The following is a 19,192-nucleotide window of genomic DNA, read 5'->3' as shown; positions in this document are numbered from 1 at the left end:
GTCCTACAGGAAGCAGAAGGCAGACCTACAGAACTGACATTGCGTAAACCTCATTGGCTGGATCTTGGTTGCAGGTCAAGTTCACCTCGATTTGGAACTGACATTGATTCAGTTAGATTTACTGAATGCATGTTCCATCAACCATAGGAAAACATTCAACAACATTGTTTCAGACTGATGTATCCAGCAAAAAGTACAGTATATTTTGTTGCATCCTTGGTCACTATCACTGCTTCTAGCTTTTATTTCCTTTTTAAAAGTCATCAATCTGAGGTAGTATTAGCTGTTTTTAAGATGTGAGGCAATCACTGTTATATAGTTATGATAAATGTAAAAATAAATAAAAGACATAAATGCCCTTTAAATATTGAGAGCAATTGGCATTTGAAACCTAATCCAATTCACCTTCCTCTGTTCACCTCAGTGCAAGCCTGAGGCTCTTAACATATTGTGCAGGAGGCTGCTGTGAAAGAAATACATCAAATTGGATTAAATTCTAATTTGGAGGAAGTCAGTCGCTGCGGCTAGGCATAATAGTATGCATACATAACATCCTTTAGCAGCATTAACAATATGTTAAACCACCCACAAGGCTGCAGGACATCACATAACCTCCTTTCTTTAGACTTCAAGACCCTCTTGCAGAATCGAATCTACCACTAGATGCCCCATTCTATAAAAAAGTGCAGGCATGATGTCTAAAATTTTCCAATTCTGGCACAAACAATAGGCTCCCTAGGAAGACAACCAATTATCACTCCACATATGTGCATTTATGTCCTATTAATACTGCATTCAGTATTAAAAAGCAAAGCATTTGTGCTAGGGTTGCATAAGCAATATAGCAATGTTTGCAAAAATGCAAGTAAAGTGTGACTGTGTTGCTCAGATACTGGCTTCTTAAAATGGACAACAAGTTAGAATTACTGAACTACACTCCAAATATATTATGTTAAAATGATTTCTTTAACATAATGAAAACATAATGAAAAGAAATACAGTCACACAAAGTGGCACATTTCTTGGACTGAGAAAGGCCCACAGAATAATCCCAATATAATTTGCTTCTAAAAGCTTTGTATTATTAGAAACAAATGGCTTTTCCATTTATATTGCACTGCTGTAATAGCTTAGGCATTTCATGTGGAAAGTAGTTCACATCTGGAACACAAAAGATCAAGAAAATCTATGACAATGGATATCACCAATGAATGGCAAAAAGAATCATAGCTTTGGAAGATAAAAAACAATTTGGAAGTATAAGTAGAATGTTCTGGCATTTTTTAAAAAAAAATGTAATTTGAGTTCTGTTATCTTAGCTCCTTAGCCATCTTTTCTCCCAAAGTGAGCATGTGCTGATAATCATAGTATAATATATCCCAAAGTTATTTTTGTCTAAAATCATAGCTCACAGTTCTGAAAATACTTCTATGGATTCCATTTCTCTATGCAGGGCAGCAGCAGAGAACATAGTGGGGCTGTGCTGCTCATTTTACCTCCTTCCAGCTGAGTTGCTGCTGCATACTGACCCAAAGAGGTGGAGGCAGCAGTAAGGTTGGCCTAGAGCAAATGCACAGGCCAGAGCACTGGATTGGCTTCGCTGGTGTGTTTGCACCATGCTGACCATGCCTGCCTGCCTCCCTTCTCTTCCTCTCCCCCTGGTGTTCTGCAGCGACTCAGCCAGAGAGAGTTCAGGTGAGTGGTTCAACCCCACTGCCCGTTGTTCACTACTGGAGAGGTTGGTGAGGTCACACGCAAAGGGGTAATTGAGATGTTTTTCAAAAAGCAGTTCATTTATGAGTATAGCTAGCTACGTATTTGAAAGACAGCCTTCTATACAGACCCTCTTGGGTGCTAAGATCAGTGATGGGAGATCTGTTGGAAGTTCCATCACCCTCAGAAGGTCAGGGTGATGGCAGTCTGCAAAAGGGAAAACTCTGTGCAGCCCCTAATGTGTGGAATTACCTCCCCATCAAGCTGCTCTGGCATTTTCATCATATAGCTTTAGTTATTTGCTGAATACATATCTCGTAGCCCTAGCCTTTGACACCTGAAAAAGATGTTTTTAGGTTCTTTTGATTGTAAATTGTTTTGGCTGATTGTAATATTGTGTTTTGGCATTGCTGTAACCCACCTGGAGATCTTGTGGTGATGCGCTGAGAAGAAATCTAATAATAGCAAGTACAACATCTCAAGGGTGTTTTTGTGCATGTGTGCATATCTGTGAGCATATTATAAAAATGAGGTATATTGAAAATAGAAGAAAATATAATTTTAAATGAAGAAAATCAATTATTTTCAGAAATAAGTTTGTAGAGGGCTTCCAGTCCTGCCTGCCTTAATGGAGGCAGCCCCCATGACAGCGGGGGATCATCGACGAGCGAAAAGGATGACAGGGGGTAAATCATCCTTGCAAATTCCCCTCAGGGACAGGGGATAGGGGAATGGGCTTCACTTGCAATTCGTTTTGGTACCTGGCTTTCGGTCTGGCATGGAATGTGGGAGGTAGAGAGGCGCTGAGTGCAAAAGCACTTTGCCTGGCAAAAACCCTCGTCTGCCACCATTAAGGGCAGAATAAAGATAATAGTTTGAGTTTCTCACTTGAATCGTTATAAATTTATATATTATAAAATCCTGAATGGAAATCATTAATTATGTAGCTGTTGTCTTAGGGAATTAATTGTTATTGTTATAATTTGGCTATTATTGGGGGTATATTGGAAAACTGATTTTAAAAATTACAAAAAAAGAAATAAGCTTGCAGAGATGCCTGTGTGGTGTTTTTTTTATTCTAGTTAGCAATTCATGGCCCCCTGACCTGTTGTCTGGACATTTCGCTTGTCCGTTGAAAATTCTAAAATGTTAAAAGCATTTAACATCTGTAAAGCGTCTCCAGATAACTGGAGAAGCATCTAAACATTTTGTCCTGATATGAAAGGGAAGAAGCATTAGAGATTCCACCTTTCTTTTCTGTTAGAACTTCTGCGTCCTAAAGAGCTCATGCCTGGCAGAAGCTTTTCTTATCATTTCATCTCCATGCTAGGAAAATACTGCTAAGTATCTGCTTCTCAGATAACTGTTGAGGACACAAACACTTTGCTAGAAGAGAAAGCTGGTAATAATAACAAAAAATGCTCATATCTAGCTATTACAACTAGGTGGGTATGTCAACGTTTGGAGATTGGCATTCATTCAGAGCATCTTGTGTTGACATTGCTGAATCAAGCCCAAGAGAGAGGAAGTTGCAGGTTACTTATATTCACCCATCTTTTTCTTAGAGACTAGAGCTAGTTTCAGTCTTGGCTCATTACACAGAAGACAAAAGAAATCTGTCAACGATGGTCGGATTGTTATTAGTCATGTATGAGCTCATGGTCCATGCAGAGTCAAATCTATTATTCATGGTACAGTGAGCAGAGTTTGCCAGAGTTTATGACTGTAAACAGTGGCTGCACTTGCAACAGCCTTGTTTAGGATTTGCATGGAAAACCAGACCATTAATTTCACTCTCTGCTTTTCTCTCTGTCACACATACAACTAAGTTGAATATGGTTTTTGGATATTTTGCTCTAACTGTTCATTTTAAAGTATGAAACATCCCTAAAAAGTACAGTTTGATAGCAGATCTACTTTGAAAATCACTTTGGTTGAACCAAATTGATTTATTCACAGTACTATGATGTAGCCTAGGAGTTTCTAAACTTTTTGCTTTGTAAAAAACTTCTCTGCATCAGTATGCCAGCTACAGAATCCCCACATACTGTGGAAGAGTCTGGGAAATGTTCTAGAGAGCACAAACAGTTCAGGTGGCATCTGAAATTGCTGCAAATGTATTGCAAGTGGTCTTTGAAGCAAACCAACACTCTGCTTGTGACAGTGTGCCTCAGCAAGACATTGTTTAGTTATGTACACTTGCCCTGGGCTTTGGAGGACTAAGCTAGTCAGGGAGTCCTGTTCGGCCTGCTGAAGTTATGCCAAGAACAAGATTGCCCTGGGCCTCAGACAAACTCTGCACGGGCCCGATGATGTCCATTCATTATTGATCTTGGGCTGTGCTGCACAACCATAAAGTCTCTCTTCTGGTGGTCAGGGGACACCCCCTCCCAAGAAAGGCTTGGGATGTGTGCGGGGGGGAGGGAAGGGAATTGTTCAAAATGAGGGGAGGTAGATTGTACAAGCTTCATCACATTATCCAGGCCGAAGATGCCTTGACTTTGTAGTCAACGGCTTTGTAGAAGACACAGAGGGTTGAATCAGGAAGTGGGAGGGAAGACCACTGAAAATATCTAATAAAAAATCCAAAGCATCTCATGTTTCCCTCAGTTATAGTTGGGAAAGCGCTGGTTAAATGCCTTGCCGAGAGAGACTATAGTACAAAGTAACTCCAGCTGTATATCTAGTTGCCAGTCCCTCCCCAAGTGCATGTGACATGTTGCGTATCCTGGCCATAGTCAAGTCAAGAGACAGTGTGAAGCCCTTCTATTCTCAACTGCACCATCATAAGTAACCTCATGCATAGTGCTAACATCCGTGAGACCGAGATGGGGGTCTTGTTGTCTGGGTAGCCCACCACCTCCATACACACTGCGTAGAGGGATGCCAACAAGTGCTAATATAGTAGAGTGTTGACAACGTTACCACATTGCAGAAATATTTGCACCAAAGGGAAATTTTGCAGTTTAGTATGGAGTAGAAAGGTACATCCCCCTCTCGTTGTCCCCATCCCGTCCCCCTTATATTCTTGTTTTGTTCTTGTTAACTCTGGCTATTTTTAGCCAGTGATGCCATGTAAAGGAGCTTTAAGTGTTCATTTAAAAACATAGTATTGTTTTTTTCTTAATATGGTAATAGTAATCCTTAGGTTACAGGGTGGCGCTGTGGGTTAAACCACAGAGCCTAGGGCTTGCTGATCAGAAGGCCAGCGGTTTGAATCCCTGTGATGGGGTGAGCTCCCGTTGCTCGGTCCCTGCTCCTGCCAACCATGCAGTGCAAATAGATAAATAGGTACCACTCCGGCGGGAAGGTAAATGGTGTTTCCGTGTGCTGCTCTGGTTTTCCAGGACCGGCTTAGTCATGCTGGCCACATGTACGCCGGCTCCCTCGGCCAGTAAAGGGAGATGAGCGCTGCATCCCCAGAGTCGTCCGCAACTTGACCTAACAGTCAGGGGTCCCTTTACCATTACCCCTTTCTTAATATGCCAATTGACTGTAGAAACCCCATCTGCTCTACAAATTCTTCTGTTTCCTGTTTCTACAATAATAAAGCTCTGGAGTTCACAATATTATGTACAGAATAGTGCACAGAATATCATGTGATCATTATTTTGGAGACAAGAATAATGTATGTGGTCAGTGTACAATGTATAGAAAAAGAGTTATTAATGTGGCTTAGTGTTAGACATGACCTTTCAACTTACCTTGCAATGACAAAGAGCACACAACTGACTCCAAGGCAAGCTAGGAGGACATACATCCAAATATCAGGAGAAAGAGGGTTTAGAAAGGAGAAAACACCAGGGTTTGTGCCATTGGGCTTCCGATACAAAATACTGATTCCCAGCGTCATGAAGGGCTTGGAAAAGTCAATGACTTTCTCTCTTACGTAGGTAATGGTGAGAGGAGCAACTGCCAGGTCAGCTTTCTGAGGACAAAAATTGGAAAATAATATTGTCATTTAAAAAATAATAATTTACCCACATTTTTTATTTCTCCACTTTCCTCAAGCGTACTGACACAAATAAGATTCATTTGCTCATAACTGTAAGCACTGATAAAATTTAAATGAAAAATAACTTTCTCATTGAAGCTCAATGGGGAGGAAATATAGCATCATTCAAACTATGTTAATTTCATAGTAATAATTCAGAGTGTGTGGTGCAGTGATGCCTTGAAGAAGCATTAAAGCAGTTACAGCCTTTTTCCATAGGACTTCCAGACTGACACTTTCACAGCAAAGCTTTCATGTGGGAAATACAAATGTACCACTGCAGATAATCTTGGCATCATGTGGTTGTGGCTACAATAGGCCCACCCATGCTTCCAAGAGAAATGGTGTACATATTAGACGTCTCCATGTCTATATCATAATAGCTAGACTATGCATTGTGCTCACCACATGAGAAATGGGCTGACTCTGCTTGTTAAGAACTTTGAAGACTCCCTGCTGCTAAAGAAAGCTGCTGGGGATTATACCCTAGAGGAGCAAAGTGGCAAGATAAACAGATACAGTGGACCAATCAATGTATGGAGAAAAAGTAGTCATAAGTTTCCACTTCCTTGTGATCTATCCAGCTTTCTTTGTCTGTTGACACGGAGCCTTCAAAGTTCTTATAAGATGCAGCTAAACTGCTTACCACATGGTGAAGAAAATTTGGCTTTTGTAGGAAAAAATTGTTTTTATGCAGAAACTGTAACCATATTCTTTCCTGAGTATATGTGTATACAGTATACACTTTCCCATTCTAATTCTTCTTGCATCTCAAATGGTTATTCTGTCTATTATTATTATTTTTAAAAAGGCTGAGTGGCCTGCTAGTTTAAATATATGTATCCAGCTATTGCTGGTTGACAAGCATGAAGAAGATGATTCCATCTTACGTGATCGATGAGTTCTTTGACCATTCCATTCCATTCTCCTTTGTCATTCTGGGCTCCATATTTCCCATCAGACACTAGTTTCACTTCATAGATGAAGCCTAAAATATTTGATAATTCCTTCAACAAATCCAAGCAGTACCCTTCAAATCTGTCGTTGCCATAAAGGGGTTTGTCAGATTTCTTGTACATCACATACGGATCTTCCTGCATGAAAGGACACAAGGCATGTCTCAGAAATTATTCTTCTTAAGTACATCTGTGATTGATAAAATACAGGAAAGGCTTAATTGCCTGATAAAATTGTACATGGGCTACTTAAGAATAATAAATACTATATAAAGAATAGTACAGTAGCATAAAACTATGGCAGAGTCAAAAGTCTGGTATACATTTTTAGTGAAGAAGCTGAAATGCTTCCCAAAGATCCCTGAAAAGTTCACATTTATTTATTTGTTTGTTTATAGCATTTATTAGCTGCTCCTCACTTTCTGTAGCAGATTTATGGGGTGTGCAGGGAGAGGGTAGGATGGGAAAGTTCCCTTGCTAAAGCTTCTTGAGGCTGAAAACACCCACCCCTTTCATGAATGAACAAAAATCTGTAGTGATTAAGTAAGTGGTTAGTAAGGCAACGTGAATTAACCAAAGATAATACACAAAGTGTAGCAACAACGCATGCCAAAACTTACCAAAATAGTGGTGACTATGAGCGTTCGGTTCGCCAGCGAATCAGTGATATTGGTAGATCTGTCTTTATTGCTGTCAGTCATATTAAGGCCACTGTTTGAGTTCCAAAGCCCAATCTACATAGAACAAATTAGATAAATGGCTGCCAACCTTCATTAATTGTGTTAAGGAAAGGATAGTTCATATAAAAAATGCAATTGACAGTTCTGCCCAGGAATATATTTTTTTAGGCAATACTGTACTTTACAGCAATTGAGCAACAAACAAGTTGTATAGGATATTAAAGGAGCAGACCAGTTGCATTTTAAAGTAACAGACCTATAATAAGTGATGGATTATGAGTATTGTTAGTAGAGGGAAACACATTGCTCATTAAAAAGCAGGCTGAGATGGCCTAGTCACAAGTGTTACATTAGTTATGTATAAAAATATTTAAAATATATAGTTTTGTTTAAGCAAACCAGCCTGCATTGTGGAACACCTAGATTTCTGTTCTAAATGTCTAGTTCATGGTTGTTGTTTTTGTAAAGGTGAAGTGGAAACGTAAGAAAACCTTTCCTTTCTAATCCATCAGTTTATAGAATATGCTGAAATAGGCTGCTATATTCACTGGCCCTTCTCTTCTGTTGAAACCTGCTGAAGGTACAGATTTATTTTAGTTACTTTGTGACTATTGTATATGACAGAACCAATAAAATGACCCACTGATCAGTGATAGCTCAGAAAATTAAAACAAAAGAGGCAGGGAAATCTGGCCTTGGCCTTTTTTCCAAACCCAATAGCATTTTGTAACAAGACGACTTTTAGGTGCTTTAGGCCTAGGTATTCAGGAGGCAGATTTCTTATTTCAATGGAATTTGAAATCCCATCTAGTGGCATGCATGTAAACTGCAAAGCAAACAATAACATACTTGTAAAATCAACTGTGCATGAATTCAATTTTTCACCCCCTTAGGCTTTAATGGAATTGCAGGGGAAGAAAAATAGCTATCTATGACCAGTGTGAAACAACCAAGAATAGGGCCAAAGCAGATGTGTTGATTGCACAAATCCACATGTTTGTGGATTTGTGGGGGGTGGGAATGGGACTGCAGGCCAGAGAGAATAAATTTAATCCTTCTCCTCCACTATCTACATCATTGGTGCTAAAACTTCCCTGTCAATGCAAATAGCTCACATAGTCTCAAAGGATGCTTTGATCCCCTGTACCTGTCATCTGCATTACAAAAAATGGGCATATTAATTGTATTCCTGCAACTGGCATTTACTTGAATGGAGAGGGTGTTTCTGCTTCTAAGGTGAAACTGTGAAGCACCCTTGTTATTTTTGCTAATAGATGCTGCATGTTTTTAAAGTAATCTTGTTATACTGTACGTATAATATTGACATGTGGTTTTGTTATTATTTTTGTTTTGCTGTGTTTTTTGTGAAATTGTTTTTGTAGAGTTCGTTTGAAATGCATCCCTATTTCTTTATTGTAAGCCGCTTTGAGCATGAGTTATTTGTGGAAAAGCGGCATACAAATGAAAGAATGAATGAATGAAAGAATGAAAGAAAGAAAGTGAAATACACCAGCTAGGTAGCATTTATATTACTACATACTTAATACATCTCTGGATTTCTTGATGCTTCATCCAGTGAAATTTGGACAAATTGCTTTTTAAGACCACTTGATAATATTGTATACCAAGACTGCCAGATAAGATGCTGTCTGTCTGAATCTGTGTCTTGCTAATCTTATATATACCATTGGTCACCATTAGAACTTCTACAATGACCATTATTTTAGTGGTCTCACCAGTAAAACCACATTTGGGGCATCTGTGACTTGTATCAAGGTCTAAAAGTTTAGATCTTCAGATCCAGCCCAATGAATGATTCACACCCACACAACTCGAATAGCAGCAGAAACACACAAGCTCTGCTAATGATCTATCGGATTCTGTCAATTTCCTGCCAGATTTCAGTCTTGATCCATCAGATCTGTTCCATTTTGCCAATGATCTGTCAGTGTTCTATTATGCTTTTCTCATGACCCAGTAGATTTAATTCAGCCTGGATGGGCACTATTTTTGAAATCAGAAATTGGCAAGAGGCCATTATCTGTCAGTTGTCAGTTGATTCTTCAGTGATGATTAGTGAAATGTGTGAACTGCCTCTCTGAAAAGTATTGTACTTGAGGTAATAAGTACAATACTTAATTGTTATTAATTGTTATTTGAGCTGTTATAGATATTTCAGGTATGCAAGGCATTATAGGAAAGTGCTATACTATAGATGAAATAATAAAAAATCAGGTCTTCAGTGGGTGAAAACCTGCAGGCTATCCTTAGCTTTCTTAGGAAATTACTTTGTTTTTACTGCCTCAGCCTGTTGATACCTCATTCCTGCTTTAATTTTTATGATTAAAGCTATATTCTTTGAAGTAATGTGCTCAAAAATAATGGCCATTTTTGGGTTCTGGGGCTGATTGTCAGCATCAACATGAAACAAACTATCTAATCCTGTTCTTTGCTTCTGTTTGTTTGGAATAGCATTGCTATATTTTTATTTTCTCACTATAAGCTTTCTTTCATTCACTTTCAGAGGAAATCAATTCAGTGGTATTGATTCTAAAATAAATGAAATACTTGTATAATAATGTAGCTTTGCCGGGAGTGAGGGGAAGATGCACTATTCATAGATTCAGATTTTTTTCTTTGCAGTCTTTGCAATAAAGTCATAACTGTAAGGAACTACTGTGTATTAAGTCAGACCAATGAGCCATGTTGTCCGATGCTGTCTATCACTCTTCAGCAATTCTCAAATCTGCAGCAATTATCAAATCTCAGGCAAAGCTTTTTCCCAGCCCTGCAACCTGATAAGGTTGTGGCTGAAGATAGCAGAGGTTGAACTACAGGTTATACATGTAAAATGTGTGTGCTACCACAAACCAATGTTCTGTAGGTTTCCTGATGTACTTACACTGAGTGTGGAATTGTTGACAATGGGAAATTGTAACACATTCATACCAAAAAATAATTAAAAATGGAACAATACAGTCACAAAACTTACAGAATACAATTTATACACTGTACACTAGCATCAAAGGAATGAGAGTGTAGGCCAACCTTACAGTTATGGGAAAGGTCAAGAGGGCATTGAAGGAACGAGACCAAAGTACCACAGCACTAGGGTGAATTCAGGAGATTTATTGCAGTTTAGTGACAAGTTCAAAGCATAAAATATGACAAATGGTGTCCAGTGCATTTTTTTAATTCATTAGAATTTGGATTAAATTAATTCAGCATAATAACTTGAACTACCAACAATGAAAAGAGGGGATGAAAGCCCACATAAATTTGTTACAATATGTCAGATCATAACACATTAGTTGATGAGAAAAATTGGTTTTTAAAAAATCTTTGACTAGCTTACTGCTTATTAAAATATGTTTAATAATTAGGCATTTTATTAGGTTATAATGAGATTGATGAGAAGCTGTAACTAATAATACTGTGCCTGGAGTTTAGATAGATATAGATGATTGATAGATAGATAGATAGATAGATAGATAGATAGATAGATAGATGATAGATAGATAGATAGATAGATAGATAGATAGATAGATAGATAGATATTATTGTTGCAAGATATATAACCATTATCCTAGGTTTAAACAAGTGGGCTGCAATGAGAGCTTCCTGCTTTGTGATAGGAAAATACTTATGTTGTTCTCATGCATACACTATTTCTCTTTTAATTGGAGAACCTCCTTAATGGGCAAGGCTAAGTGCATGCAAACAGTGCCGCTTACTTGTGGCATTTACATGGAAGTAAGCTTTCTCAAAATAAATGGAAAGTACTTCTATATCATATGTTTTGGACTAGGGTGTAACATCTAGATAGTGTTTAAAACTTGGTCCTAGTTTTGTACACTTTGCCATCAGATACAATGGAAAGGTAATCAGCATTTCAGACTCCCATAATCTGATCTCACTATTCAGTAGAAAAAGACTGTATTATTGTAAAGGAATTCTTAAAACAGGCTTCCTCAACCTCGGCCCTCCAGATGTTTTATTTTTCCAGTATCACTGCAAAATATTAAGGCTGCAGTCCAGCTGCCTTGTTACTCATGTATAAATCCCACAGGGTCTTGAAATGAGCATTGCTAATAGCAGGATTGCACCCTAAAGTGAAAGCTGTTACATATAATACTGACTCCTCAGCGGATTGTGGCCAAAACTCACTGTGACTTCAGCACTCTACAACTGGATAGATAAAATGTAGTGGTTAATAAAAAAATCTATGCTACATAGCATAGTTTATTCTAAGACTGACTTTTATTGTCTCTAAACTGCAATTGGAGACCATTTGTCAAAACCCTAAGGAAGAGTTTTTTTCAGACTCAACCTGTAGGTTTCTTACATCATCTGTCTATATACAAACCTTCTTCCATACTTTATATAAATTATTAGTAGCTTCACCAGCAGCCTTAATTTAGAAAAGAACAGAAAGGGACACAAAACAGTTCTTCAGTCAAAATATAAAGCAAATCTGTAGGTTTTACATAGTCTTAGCATTTTCATTTCAATCTTATCATAGCATGTACACTTACAGAACCACTTACTGTAGGATTGAGACATTATTGTGTTTAGTAATTGGTAGTACTGACCTTTCATTTAACTAAATTAGAAATTTTACTCATGTTAGAATGAATTCAGTGCCTCATCTCTTCTCTCTACAGCCCCCCTGATTAAATAAATAAATAAATCTAATGCAATTTTTTTGCTTGTGGATTTCCCACACTGAGTCCCAGCATCTCCCCCCCCCCGTCCAAAAACAGACCACTTCCATATTATATAAAGAGGCTCGTTAATCTATAATTTAGTCAGTAGTAGATCAATTTGAATGGGGGGTCACACAACACATAGATTTAATAGCTTTGCAGCTGCTTTTGTAAAGCGGAATCAAATTTTCTGGATTGGAGTAGTTTTACGTTGCTCTTCTAGTGGGGGGGGGGGGAAACCCCACCGGCTTCTCAAGGCATGTTATTAAGAAAGGCAGGCTATTTATGTTTCATCTTGTGTAACAAATAGAGGGTTTAGATAGCTCTATTGTTTATAGGCTTCTCAAGGCTGTCTTGATAAAATATGACTGTGCCTGACCTTTTCGCTTGGGTGTGATGTCTAAATCAAAAGCTGACTGAAAGCAGTATGAACAGAATATATATGACATGATCTTTGCTTATGTAGATATAGCCCCTGCAGGTGAAAGAATCCCCATAGGGCTTAACAGAGCCCTGTTTTCATCCCTTCCTCCTCTCAATGCAGGCAGAAAGGCATGCCAACATGTCAGGGCACTCTGGGAAATGGGATTTTTGTGTGTTCTTGCCTATTACCATTGCAGCTATTTCCTTCTGTTCAATTATTAAAATGCCAGAGATAACGTGTTTGTGTGTACCTCTGTGCACATACTGGAGTGGGGGGCAGGACTCTGTAAAGCTCTTCATGCAGGTAATTGAGCCCCCAAGGGGAAATATCATATCCATAGTTCTCAAAGAATGCAGTGTTCGCAAGGCAGGTGGACAGACATGGGCAATTAAGAATGGGGTAGAAAAAGTGCTACTCTATTAATAAACATGAAGTGGCTTTGCTGCGGCAATGCCTTTGGCCAACATACACTTGCCTGTGAGTAATTCCCTCTGTGTAAGAAAGGCACATGTGTGCAGCTGTTTGTGGATATGGTGAGAAAAGAACAGTCATCTGACTGTAGTTGTTATCAGACATAGGTTGCTTGCATCAGATGCTCTCTTCTGCATGCAGAAGAAAAGAGCTCTTCCTACTCTCAGTAGAGCATGAGACTCTTAATATGGTTTAGCTGATATTCCTGCATTGCAGGTGGTTGGACTAGATGACCCTTGGGGTCCCTTCCAACTTTCCAGTTCTGTGATTCTGTACTCAGAGGTCCATACATTTTCTCTGGCCTTGACAGGTGCGGTCTTGCCGCTCATCTTGTACAGCACCTCCGGAACTCAGCACAAGGCCAAGGACAATTCCCTGCTCCCACCCCCAGCTCTAAGCATTGTAGATCCTTGCCCTATCTTCACAACATTTCCCCACATTATGGAATCCCACAGCTGCCTTTGCATACAGAAAGTGTATCACTAGAACTGTCAACTGTGCAGCAGGACACTTGTGCATGTGGATCTGCAGTGTGTGGAGGAGATGACTAGGTTGGGGCAATAATCATTGCTTCACTTATAATGAAAAAGACAAAACATAGCTAAAACAGGGTGGAGCTAAGCAGTAAACTATATACAAGCTGGTTTTCAGCATCTGTGCATGTATGAAGATCCAAAGGTGTGTGTATATTTTCCCAAAGTGTACCATCCAATTCACTTATTTCAGTAGGAATACGAATCAGTTTTTTCTTTGTTAAGATTAGAGTTTAGGGTTGGTGCTATGAATATTACTTTATATAGCTGAAAAAATATTTCGGATATAAAATGATGACATTAGACATAATTCAAAGACGATTGGATGTGGAGAGTAGAAACAGGGACCCTTGTCTATCAGTGTGCATGTGCATTAGTGGAAGTGGAATTCATACAGCCCTGTAAAATAAGCTGCTATGTTGCCAATCAGCAGTTTGGTAGGGAGAACAGAATGGGGGATAAACTGTTTATCACCACGTTTGCAGCATACTCTGTAGGGCTTTATGCATTGCACTCTACTACTAAATTCGGTTGGAGAACTGCTTGTGCAACACACAGTTCCTTGTGCTAATTGCACAGGTAGGTGGCTTCTAATTAGGTTAGGGTATTATATCTAGGTTGTTACTTGGAAATTATTATCAGCTACAAGAGGTAAATAAAAATTGAACTACCAGCTTTTGAACTGCCCACTTTTATTTGCTTCTATTAAGTGTGTAGTCTTCAGGATAATGCTGCCAATTGGCACACCACAAGGATGTCTGGTTGAACAAACTTCATTGAAATGACTGAGAGATGCATACAAGAAGAAAAATGCTCATACTTTATATTAATTTCAGTGAGATTTGTACAGCATGGTGCCCAATATTCATTGTTTTTTCTGCCTTTGAATATATAAAAATCTTGCTGTCTGCACCGTCTGGCTCACAGCATGCACACAGTGGTACCAAACTGGTTACCTTTTCTGTTCCTTCCTCCTTGAGGCTAATAATATCCAAATCGAAATCCTTTCTTAAGCCATCTGTTTTGTTGAAAGTAATTCGCCCTGTCAAACCATCCCAACGAGCCTAGAGAAAGAGAGAGATATATATAATGTGTAGCCTCAACTTTTCAAGCCCATCAAAAATAATTGTGCATAATCTCTCTTTCTTAGTAGAATTCCTTTCAAAAACACTCCAAAAAACCCAATCTTCTTTTATTGATTTTCTGATTTTATTCAACTCAATGCATTATCAATAGTTATATAATAAGGACAGAAAACAACATGTGCATGGAACTTGGGGAACATCCCCAAGGTACATTATCCATCAACAACATTCAAACCAAAAACAATTCATGGGGTTGCAAAGAGTTTTGAGCTGTCATATGTCCTAGTCTCAGCCCAATCTTTGCACTGTCGGGATTACAAAAATTAACAGAGATGCCATTCTGATAGGCATTAACCCAATTTATTACACAAAGAAACCCTATCAGTCGGCAGTGAATCCATAAGGACATCTACAAACCACTTTTCTGCTTTTAGGGAATAAGCAAGAATGACTGTAAATTTAGTGGAAACACTGTGCTAAAGAATCTGTTTTTCACTGTGACCCCTGGCTCTATTCCAGAGGACACACTATATGTCTCATAGAGCTGGCCCACATCCAACACATTTTAACCAAAATACAAGGGAGTCAAGTATGAACAACTGGGGTAGTTTACTGAAAACAGCAGTGTGTCCATGTAAGGAACTAAAGAAAGCAAGGAAATGAGATCAGAACTTTAGCAAAAAAGTTTTGTTGAGGATTGAATGGTTAACTAATGGAGGCAGATACCTGGGCTGAGCTCTGGCATTAATATAGCCCTTGGTGGGAGCACATAATGGAGAATTTGCCTATGAAGGGGCGGACAGAGGGAAGAGAATTGTGAAAATCAAATGCATTGTTGTGAGAAGTTGTAGAAAGGTGGAGGAGGGAAAGACAGGAATGGAGTTTTGTGGGTGATTTACTTTGTTTATTTAAAAAAATTCTGCCTCAACTTTCCACCCAAATTTGCTTTTAAGGTGACTTACAAAGTCCAGAAGAAAACCATGCACACACACAAAACAATTACAAAATCAATTGACAAATTAGATAGCACTTAAAGCAATTAAAACAATCCAATACTGATTAACCAAAAGAGTCAAAGAAAGAGAAACATTAAGACCTAAGATATAAACCAGCCAAACTAACAGAAACAAAAAGAGCAGTAAAAATCACTTTTAACTGTCAAACCTCAGGTAAACAAGATGGATTTCTCCTAGTACCTAAAAGAAGATGCTAGGTGAATATAACTCAGGAGAGAGTTCCATTATATGGTGCAACCACAAAAAAACATGGTTGTGTGTTCTCTTGTTACATAGCACACTAACAAATGTGGTAGCATGAAACATACTTAACAGTTCCTTTCTTTTACTGGGAGTAATGAAATGATTGATTTGGTAGTTGGGCATAAAGTCTACAACCAACATTTTTGGTTCTTGTTGCTCCCACACAAACATATCTCTCTCTTAGCCTCATCTGTTATGAATAACTGCATCACTGCTGAGAGTTAAATAATATATGTGACAGCCTGAGTCAAAGGTAACAGCTTTGCCTTAAGATGTTGTTAAGAAAAAGCTTAAGAGGTGGACTTGTATGCAGGCTCCAGACCTACCACTGGGCAGACTAAGGAGACTGCTTCAGGCACCTGATTTGGGACTTTATAAAAGGACAAGAAATGACTAGCTACTTACATTATTATAGTTGTATTTTTATTGCCAAGAAGGGGAAGAAAGGTGTTTGTGAAGCTTCTGCCTCAATGTCAAAATAAATTAATTGACCAGGCACTGGCTACCGCCATACAGCCAGGTCTCTCTCTCTCTCTCTCTCTCTCTCTCTCTCTCTCTCTCTCTGTGTGTGTGTGTGTGAGAGAGAGAGAGAGAGAGAGAGAGAGTGCACGCGCTTTGCTGTTTCATCTGAGGCAGCAAACTACTGCAGTTTCTTTCATGCGGCTTTCTTTTTAAAAACTCTGAAAGGTTTCTAATGCAAGAAATATTTTATACATGATTCATTTTTTTTATTTCTTGCCCACCCTTTACTATAAAGTTCCAGGGTGGGTTGCAACAATAAAATATGCAATTATATAGCCATTACAACCACAAAACCACAAAAGTGTAAAAACAGTTTAAAACAGTTCAATATATTAAATAAATAAGCAACAACACTTCCATGTTTAAAAACAATGTAAGCATTTTAAAACAATTCCATATTTAAAAACACTTCCAGTACAGGTGCTGTCTTCTCTTCTCACGTTTCCTGTGTATGCAAACTGGCCTTTGGCTAGTTCCTAGTGACTTCCATTGTACCACTAGAAGAAAATCGATTTTCAAGTGTAGACGATCTTTATTATCCTCATTTAGCTTGCTCCTTCATGAAATAGTTTAAAAATGCCAGGAACTCTCACAATATATTATAATAGAGCAAACTCATCAGTGTCTGCTTTACAATTCTAATTACAGGTTCTCTCAGCTATATATTTATTCCTATTCTGCATTAAACACATTGTAGATCGCTATCTACTATGAACCTGGATGGTGTACACAAAACTGACAGAAGTATGATTAAGTTTCCATCTTTTTAACTGTAGAACTTAATCTACTGAAATGAATATTATCATGTGCACAGCAATATCATAATCACATAGCACCTTTATGTAGCATTTGCAGAGGTTTTTTTTAGTGTTACGGATAGTAGGGTGGGATTTTTAAGAGGTCTGTGGTGATTTAAGGTTCACAGAATAGGCTCTTCAAGAGTGTAAATGGTAGTTATCGTAGGAGCTCTCACTGAAAAGTCATTCTCCTGATGGTTCTGCCAGAGAATTATCAATTTTCAGTTGACAGACCCTTTGTCACCTCTGTCTCAGAAAATATTCTCACATTTCCTATTGACTTGCTGGTGGGCCTGCCCTTCTCATTAACTGACACCCTCCATAAGCAATAAACTGTCCACTTTTGTAGTTACAGATGCTGTAATCCAATCTATAAAATTGCTCAAAAGTAATTGGGTTAAGCATTAGATTCTAACTTATTTGACCAGAAGTCCCAGCAACATCTTACTCTGAACTAATTTCAAAGTGTGAATGTGTCATCAGTGAACACTTGATGGCCAGTGTTTAACTGCCTTTAGAGTAAAAGCTAGATTAGGAAAAATCCCCTAACAGGGCTACTTCACAGGGCTTCTTCTCCAGAAAGAGGTCAGGGCGGGCAAGCAGCTTCCTTTTCCTAGGAGAAATCACTGACTCCCCTTCTCTTGGTACATACTTGTTGGTGTCCTGCCAGTCACTAGAGTATGTGACTCGTTCAGTTAGTGATGGTTCTTGGAGAGACATCCTTGATATCTATCCAAGAATACTGGAACTTCCACTTGTTCCCGACACTTTCTTCAGGGAACATTTCATATATTCCTATTTTAACCAAATTTTAAGACCAGAAATTAAGTTGGCAGTGTTCTGGGGATTTAACATCTGTTGTCTTTGCAGTTTAATTTGATTTTAGCTGATTTATTTGTTATTACTAATCCTGAATGTTCCATATAGAGCAACATACACATTCCAATGAAATAAAAGGAGCTCAAAATAAAAACACATATTGAATTTTATTTTCAAAATACTTTAAAATAGTATGAGCACCATGCTGCCTTCAGATATCCTCCTTGATGCCAAGGCACCTCACCCCTCCCATTTTTTTTAAAAAAAAACCTGAATATTTTTGGAGGGTTGGTTGATTGGTTGGGGCTGTTTTGTGGATAAGATGCCTTCTTTTCTATATGTTTTGGGCTTGGGGGAGAGGTGCAGACATTTTTCCTGTTGTTGTTTGTTTCAAGTGGGAGGTTCTAAGTTCCACCACTTTTCCTGTGAAATGGGTATTTTGTGGTTTTCCTGACAGCTTCTTAGATTTCCAGATGTGACCCTAGGCTCCAAAAGTTTAGGGACCTCTGCTTTAATTAATAATCCCTAGCTGCTGTTGCAGAATAAGTTCCACATCCTGAACTAAATGACCGTGGGTCTAGTAGTTATGTAACTGTACTAGACCAACTGTGGCCCTTCTGTTCAAAAAAGCAGCTTGTGAGTTTTCAAGTAGTTCTTGGTTAAGTGAAAGTTTTGACAATCTGTGGTAAAATATGTGAGGCACTTAGCAACTGAGAAGATGCCAGCAACTAATCTGGACAAGACTGAAGCACTCGCAAAGTATTGTAAAGTTCTGAGGTACCAGTTACCTTCCCTAGGGTTCTCTACGGGTTGTGAAAATATGTTTCTCAATGGTGTAACTTCTTAGTTAGTTGTTGACTGGCAACCTAGTGAGACTGCCTGGCCCACAATATTAATATTGTGCCAGAGAGCTGGGATGCGTGTTATGCTTGCCATGGTGATGTGACCAAAATGGCAACTTCATGATGATTTACCCTTCATGCCATGTACAAGCACTTGGCTCCATCATATGGGGAGCATCCTTTCCATTGTCTATTTCAGTATGGACAGATAGATGGTGTAGGACAGGCACTTCCAACTCCCAAGAGACTGTGATCTACTAAAAAAACTGGCAGCGATCTACCCATTGTCATTGCTGAGAGTTGTCGAGTTTTTTGGGGGGAGGATAGCCTGTAGGATGCCCGAGATCTACCAGTAGATTGCGATCGAGTGCTTGGACATGCCTGTAGCTAC

General features: G+C 38.7%; 1 protein-coding gene and 1 long non-coding RNA gene across 23 annotated transcripts in view; one reads left to right on the top strand and one right to left on the bottom strand.

Moving 5' to 3' along the window:
* Positions 1 to 19,192, bottom strand: part of GRIK1 (glutamate ionotropic receptor kainate type subunit 1) — a 151,808-nt gene that overhangs the window by 23,286 nt on the left and 109,330 nt on the right. For 2 of the 4 annotated variants that reach the window (XM_081907991.1, XM_081907992.1), the window contains exons 8-12: positions 14,434 to 14,541; positions 11,710 to 11,754; positions 7,284 to 7,397; positions 6,598 to 6,801; positions 5,418 to 5,641 (exon numbers count right to left, since the gene is read on the bottom strand). In XM_081907991.1, coding sequence (XP_081764117.1) covers positions 5,418 to 5,641; positions 6,598 to 6,801; positions 7,284 to 7,397; positions 11,710 to 11,754; positions 14,434 to 14,541 — 695 coding nt within the window. The remainder of the gene's footprint in view (positions 1 to 5,417; positions 5,642 to 6,597; positions 6,802 to 7,283; positions 7,398 to 11,709; positions 11,755 to 14,433; positions 14,542 to 19,192) is intronic. The other 2 variants (XM_081907993.1, XM_081907994.1) reach the window with 1 other exon arrangement.
* The window catches only part of LOC309368213, a 148,246-nt gene that overhangs the window by 39,523 nt on the left and 89,531 nt on the right, over positions 1 to 19,192 (top strand). The window contains exon 3 of one of the 19 annotated variants that reach the window (XR_014167626.1): positions 7,856 to 7,923. The exons of the other annotated variants lie outside the window; for them this stretch is intronic. This is a non-coding gene — a long non-coding RNA (uncharacterized lncRNA). The remainder of the gene's footprint in view (positions 1 to 7,855; positions 7,924 to 19,192) is intronic. 19 annotated transcript variants of the gene reach the window in all.

Source organism: Podarcis melisellensis (assembly GCF_964234715.1).
Source record: "Podarcis melisellensis genome assembly, chromosome: 4".
Lineage (NCBI taxonomy): Eukaryota > Metazoa > Chordata > Lepidosauria > Squamata > Lacertidae > Podarcis > Podarcis melisellensis.
This window is presented reverse-complemented; position numbering and strand designations above follow the sequence as displayed.